Source organism: Papilio xuthus, unplaced genomic scaffold, assembly GCF_000836235.2.
Source record: "Papilio xuthus unplaced genomic scaffold, Pxut_1.1 DF827714.1, whole genome shotgun sequence".
NCBI classification, from domain to species: Eukaryota; Metazoa; Arthropoda; class Insecta; order Lepidoptera; family Papilionidae; genus Papilio; species Papilio xuthus.
The window spans coordinates 752,882-759,961 of record NW_013530935.1 but is presented as its reverse complement, the minus strand read 5'-3'; the positions used below and the strand labels follow the sequence as shown (position 1 = coordinate 759,961).

At 35.6% G+C, this 7,080-nt stretch overlaps 1 protein-coding gene across 2 annotated transcripts; it reads right to left on the bottom strand.

The window, feature by feature from the left end:
* Window positions 1-195: 195 nt before the first annotated feature.
* LOC106116721 (cathepsin L-like) lies at window positions 196-6,887 on the bottom strand. 2 transcript variants are annotated; one of them, XM_013310673.1, is made up of 7 exons: window positions 6,798-6,887; window positions 5,514-5,613; window positions 5,115-5,317; window positions 4,177-4,327; window positions 1,893-2,098; window positions 1,331-1,529; window positions 196-847 (listed from the first exon to the last, which is right to left on the bottom strand). In XM_013310673.1, exons 2-7 carry the CDS (start codon window positions 5,604-5,606, stop codon window positions 686-688), a joined length of 1,014 nt encoding a protein of 337 aa, XP_013166127.1. In that variant the 5' UTR covers window positions 5,607-5,613; window positions 6,798-6,887; the 3' UTR covers window positions 196-685. The 2 variants fall into 2 exon arrangements, with proteins under 2 accessions (XP_013166127.1, XP_013166126.1); XM_013310672.1 differs by having other exon boundaries at window positions 4,177-4,324; window positions 6,798-6,862.
* Window positions 6,888-7,080: the final 193 nt, after the last annotated feature.

Below are 7,080 nucleotides of genomic sequence, written 5' to 3'. Positions count from 1 at the left end.
AATTTTTTTGACATGTTAATTATATACAAACAATTTTATCTAACCGACGACTTATCCAGAATTTTCTAGCCAAAATCACTGTATTTTTCACAGTTGTTTTTTATTAATAACGGTAAAGAGCACAATCCCAAAAAACTAATTATTAAAACTAAACTGTGATTTGTTGTCTGTATTTTCATTTGTTGTAGCATTTTATCTTAAAATATTTTTTCTTTCATTTATTATTTAGATTACCCTTAAAATAATCATTTGGTCTGGTTTTAAATTGATTCTGTTTAGTACCAACATGCAAGACAAATCAGCTTAAGTTCAGATAAATCGACTAAATCGTGTGTAGTTAGGAAAGAGGTAGTAAGGAGAGGGGATATTGAACCAGAGCTGTCAAGTGGCGCCACTGTCGACAATGCAGCCATCTGATTGGCTAACGCTTTCTTTTGACGTATGATGGTGTCAATTACCAACCTTTGAAAATTGTGTCGTCACACATAGAAATATTAACCAAAACGCAATATGTGTCATGTTTTTCGCGGTAACAAAGTTGAAAGTCATAAGATTAGCGATGTCGTCAGTAGAAACACATGACAGTTTTTGTCAGTTTCCTAAATTATTGACATTTATGAGGTCTTGGGTTTGGTACCATAGTGGGGATAGTGGGGGGATAGATAAGGTGATGGGGAAGGGGTATTTATACAAGTGGGTATGATGCTAAGGAGGCGATGCCGCAGTGGTTGTCTCGGTTGCGCGCCATCTTGATATATCCGACGTCACCCCATGAACGGCCCCAAGAGTTCTTCACCAGCCAGTAGTCACCGCCATTCTCGTCAGTGCCGTAGCCAACCACCAGCACCTGAGGACATTTCAATACAAAAACTGTCAAAATAATGCCCTTTATTGTATTTTAAATGAAATAAAATGTTCCAATTTGCTTATCATCTTTGTAAACCAACAAAGTTAAAACATTTCTTCAGCTGGTGTCCGTCTTTATTTACTTCCTTAACAAGGATGTACCCATGTTCATCTTTAGTGGAATCAAATTAAAAAGATAACACTTCTGAGCACATTTGGGGAACCTTATACACTGACCTCTATATATATGGACAGGCTATACACAATAGTATTCTGTGTCTATTAGATCTTCGCCATTTTGTCGCTGTTGGTTGTGGTTAATCGCGGTGATGTGGATTGGAACTAATAAGAGGTATAGAATTGACTTTCAGGAACTTTAACTTTGGAACAACACAAGGCCTATCTCTACAGTTATTTCTTTAGATCAGTGCCCTTGTGCAATATAAAATAAAATGAATCTTCCTAAGTAATGTTCGTTACTTACGGCGTGATCTAGAGAAGAGGAGGAGCAGTTCTCGTCAAAGTATACACCGTCGGAGTAGAACTGGAAGGAGGACTGCGAGGCGTCAATGGCGACGGAGACAGGGCCCACCGTGGCCACCGCGGCCATCAGCTTGCCTTCATCACCTGCCGGGATGTCGACATAGCCACTATCATAGGCTCCGGCATTACTTGGGTTGTATCTGCGAATAACATTAATGTGATAAAATTGATCATTTAGTGATTAAAGACATTGTTTTTTTTATTTAAATGAGGCAAAAGGAATGAGAACTGTACAGCCTACTTATGAATGTTGCATTACATTGTGACGTCATAGCTCTTGACAAAAAAATAGATAAAATTATTAAAACGGATAATCTTAAAATTTGCTCTTCCAAATTCAAAAAAGGGTCTTGACATACAGACGGACTGACCACAATGAATGTTTGGATGGATGTTTGTTAGACGGTTTCTCCTGAACGGCTGTATGGATCTCGCTTTAATTTGGCACATAGTTAGGAAGAACACATATGTTACTAAGTTTTTTTTATTCTGCAAGATCTGACCTGCACTTATTCTCTGTGGCCTCATATGGGTAGCTATCTTCAGTGTCAATGCCTCCGTTTTCTTTGACGTATAGAAAAGAGTTGTTCATGAGACCACCATGGCAGCCATTGTTGCCGTACGCTGTGGAACAGTCGATCAAGTTCTGCTCCGAGAGAGACACCAGGCTGTGGGTCCTGCGGTAATGCTGTCCTTCCAGTGCTCCGGTCTGGGAAATAAATATTTACTATATAAATAAGTCGACGAGGACAAAGGCGTCAATGACAAACAAACTTCGACCCACTTCCTATAAACTAACAAAGAATCTAATGAATTCGATTTAAATATTTGTCAATAAGATGCGCTTTTCTTAACAAAGCTACTGTGGATTTGGGCTGTTATTACACTTGTAACGATTAAGGATTAACTCGTTAATTAACGAAGTTAACATTTTTGTTAGCGGATCATCTTTTAAGTTAACTTCAAAAAGTGTTAAGGCTTAGTTAAGTTTCGTTAATTTAGTCCGTTAATCGTTAATATTAGACACTTGGTGATGTATTATCATTTCTTTTAAATTACGCGCCACGTAACGCTCATAATTCCGGCTATTTTAGGCAACTGTCGACTAGTCGAATAGTGAACATACGAGTTGATTATTGTCGTATGCAAAGAGCACGCGTGAGTGTGATACATAATATGGAGAGCGTCCGGGAAAGACGCGAAAAACGTACTACCACATATTCCTGAGCCTATTTACGTTGGGTTTGGTTTATTATGTAATTATAATATATATTTCATGCGTGACTAACGCGACTCTGTTCTTTTATAAATAATGTTATATACAGTGAAGTACATAATTTAAATGACTCAGTTCGATGAATAATTGCATTTAATTGGTTCGATTTCCAGTGTCACTAAGTTTGACAAATAGGCCATGATTGATGATTTGTGCAAACATTTGGCATGTTTTTTTTATATATTTAAAAATGTGGCAAACGAGCGAGCGGCCACCTAAAATCGCTAAATAGAGAAGTGACCGTTGCCCATAGACATAAGCAATTGTATATGCGTTGCATACCTTTATCGACGGAGGAGAGGATGCACAGAAAGAAAATATTTTCTCTTTCCATGCACCCTCTCATCCGGAAAGTCAACTTCCATTTCCCATCCTTTCCTTATAAGAGAAAGGGTGGGAAGGGAAAGAGGACTAAATTAGGCCTTCGGGACGCACACTCATCAGACGAAACACGGAATTGCTATCACTTGACGCCTGTCTTCTGTGTGGTCGTGGTATATCACCGGGCGAGCCGGGACAATTCGTGCGAAGATAAAGCGGGCTCTACCACTGTTAGAACAGACACTGTATCAGAAAAATAGATGTTTTATGATCGAATTGTATTGTTTGCCGCCTAAAAATATTATTTATGATTATGTGCAAAGATTGTGATTGAATGGGTGTTCACTTCGATTAATACAAATAAAAAAATACATGAATAATATTGGTTTTAATTTTTTTTAAATAAAACGGCAATTTAATAGGTAAAGACTAAATATTATATTTCAATAGGGTTATGAGCAAAATATGTGTATTAGAGTTTTTAGATCGGATTATTTTGCTTTAAATATTCACTCGTCAATTGCTTTACTTATAACAAATAATTTCAACTGAAGATTCGTTTCATGATTGAATAGCAAATAAATAAACAGTAGGTAAATATAAATAAGCCTAAAACATTAACAATATCCTAAAGGATTTGTGCAGTAAGATTTCACAGATAAAGTCATGTATGGTTTGAAACGATCCTGCATTGAAGAGCTACAATTAAATAATGTAACTCTTTTCGTCGAATGGAGCTCCTCAAGTCAATCATGAATGCTCTTAAAGTAGACGGTAACAAATGGTCTAATTTTTTTTTTAATTTTTTATATAAACAAAGAACAATATACCCATTGCGGGTTTGTCCAGATACTTTGGTACTACGCTATGAAATAAAACAGTTGGTAAGTTTAATTTTTTTTTGTTTACAGCAAATTCGCTCATACCGTTATAAATTATGTTTTTGATGTTTATATTGTTTTTAATATCTGGAGGTAAATTATTTATTAATATTGGAATTATATATTAAGACATACGCGACGTAATTTAGTTAGACTGAAGACCACATTTGACCATGGGTTTCTGAGACCAAAATCTTTGTATAAAATATCGTCATCCCTTTCATTTTTGTCTAAACAGATATAAAAATATGTTTTAAACGGGGATTCTGGTGTCAGGATCCAACGGTCAGTATGTTATGTGGTACTTACCGAGCTGAAGGACCAGCATGAGCCGCACCTGCCCTGGTCCTTGACCTCTGTGACTGCGCCGTATTCTCGCCAGTCTATATGGTCCGGCAAATTCACATTGGCTGGAGGGATGAAGGTAACGCCGCGCCCACCCTTACCGGATAGATCACTGCTGTTTCAACACACGACAATATTATATTAGATTCTTTGATTGATAATTTTTTCTATCATTTTTGTCGCCAATAAGCACAAGTTTAATAGTATTTTTGGTACCATGAGGTAGTGTAATGTACGCTTGATTATTTTCATTTTAATCGAATCCATAGTCTATCCATACATTAGATATCTAGTATTTATATTTGTATTTAAATAATAATAATAATCTATATTTAATTACGTATATGTTAAGAATCTATATAAACTTTAGGCAATAGATAAGAGAAGGTGCTGTCTCCTGAAACACAGTATTTACTAGTTCAGGAGCCAGAGCCCACAAAATTTTTGTGAAAATGTTTTTCATTTGGTCCATAAAGGATTTTTTTTTAATTTTAATCTATGTTAATGACATTTGCATCTCACTAATTATACAAAGTGTAAGAGTGTAAATACAGTAAAATGTTTTTGAACCTCCTGTTGTCCACGTCTTCCCTGAACGCTGTATATATGCATCATACGAGCGTGACTTGGCGATTAGTTTAAACAAAAAGAAAATACCAAATGTCCTAATGTTAACGATTATCGAATTAAATTAACGTATGTTGAATTTAACGGAAGTTACAAGAGCGTTAATACTTTTTGACTTATTTAATCAAGAATTTAACGCTTTAAGGATCAAAGAAGTTAACTTTTGGATTAACTGTGCCCAACTGTGGTAATCATATAACTAGCATTTTGAAACGTTGAGAGATGGAATTCTCTTTATCTTTAACCTTTTTTAATTTTTCAATAAAAATACTCACTTAGCTGTCATATTGAATCCGTTCATAGTTAGTACGAACTCATGTTGCAACATGTCTGCATACTTGTTCTCCTTCAGTCTGAACGAGACCTCACCACGCGCGAACTTCTGGTTGTGTACGGCTATGTTATGCTTGTTCTCTGCGTATATCTTCATCCTTAAATTATCTTCTACCTCGCTGTCGTAATTTTTGTTATGCTCCATCTAGAAAAAGACAAAAGATAAAACATCATCTACAAAGGAAAGCGACAGAAGACCGTAGTACAAAGTAACAAAGATCGGTAACAAAGAAAGCTAAAATGATCTCTTAAATAATAAAATATTATACGACTATACGAATATAAAATCTATATCATGCATTGGTACTTGGTTAAATGTTTTTTAATTAAGTAAACCGTACCTTAAATGCATTCCACTCCTCTTTCACCAGATCTGAGAAGGTGACGGCGCTGGCCGCGGCCATCACGCACAGCAGTACTACCAAGGCTCTCATGGTTAAGCTGGAAGAACAAATATTGATAGTCTCTCTTCCAAATCTGTTTTACAAAGGTCGCTATAATATATTAAATTAGTATATAGAGATTATATATATGATATATAGGCTAATAATACTGTATTTTGTATGAAATAGCGTATAATGAGCGTCGGTGGCTCAGGAGTTTAAGCACTTGACTTGTAATGTGCAGGTCCTGGGTTCGAATCCCGCCATGTACCAATGTGTTTTTCGATTTTTGATTATGTACATTTATCCGACGTGCTTACGGTGAAGTAAAACAGCGTGCAGGTTGCGCACATGTCTGTGAAGAAAATTTAAAGATATGTGTGAAGTCAACCAACCCGCACTGGGCCAGCGTGGTTGACTATGGCCTAATCACCCTTAACTTAGGATAGGCTCCGAGCCCTTGGTGGGGACGTATAGTGAGCTGATAATGATGATGATGATGATATAGAGATTCCTGTACTCTAGTCTAATTCAGAAACGACAACACTCCTATAAGACCGATGTCGGCACCAATTAGCCCCAAGCCCGTATGATACCTTTCTCCAGAAATTACTTAAGTTAAATACTTGAGTGCCACCGTTTCTTTAGTTATTTTAAAGTTAATTTGTAACGTCATGTCAAAGTTAAAGTAAGTATGTAATTTTCTAAATCTCTGATTCTTTCGAAATTATGAACCTTTAAAGTGGAATTTATGCTCTAGAAGTCCAATGCAAGTACAATTTTTTGATCATTAAAAATCGAATCAAATTAACAAAAGTATTATTGGAAACGCCTCCTAACGCCTATAAACAATCGAAATCATAAGAAATTTGGCACAAATGTAGAACGTAGTCTGGAAGAACACCAATTTTTTTAACAAAAAAAAAAACAATTTTTTTTTAATTCATCGCGGACGAACCGGTTGACAGCTAGTTTTATTATATTCTCTTTGAAAATGTCACACTGGCCTAAAATCTATGTGTAGACAATTAAATGACAAATCCAAGTGCAATAATCCCCTTTTATCCTCAGTTTACTGACAGCGCCGCGAAGTTAATTTTTCACGCCTGTTGTGTGTTGTGACTCGCGCTAGTAGACATCTGACTAAACTTATCATGCGATCGCAAATATTCTAGATCTCACGAATAATGTAGCCCCAATACAAAGAGAAAACAAAATCATAAAAATAATGCAAAAACTTACCTTGAGTTAAACAGTGGTGTTTTGTTCCTATGAATCGTAGAAATCTTTTGAGGAAATTGATTCAAAGCGCGATATTTAAGGAGAATGAACGAATTCCTTTTCATCATTCAACACGAGTTTTACATTGAAGAAAAGTGATAAGAAATATTTAGCATTTAATATCTATATTAAACAATTGATAACTATGGTATTTGGCATGTTTAACTATTTAAATAAAATAAAAATATTATTACGGTTTCCAAGGTAATAGATGTTAAGTTAAATATAAAGTTCAGTATGATCA

Coding starts and splice junctions, on each gene's coding strand:
- LOC106116721 (XM_013310673.1), bottom strand. CDS start 5,606: ATGAGAGCCTTGGTAGTACTGCTGTGCGTGATGGCCGCGGCCAGCGCC. Junction 5,318..5,513: donor AGGAGTGGAATGCATTTAAG/GTACGGTTTACT, acceptor GTCTTTTTCTAG/ATGGAGCATAACAAAAATTA. Junction 4,328..5,114: donor GGATTCAATATGACAGCTAA/GTGAGTATTTTT, acceptor GTGTTGAAACAG/CAGTGATCTATCCGGTAAGG.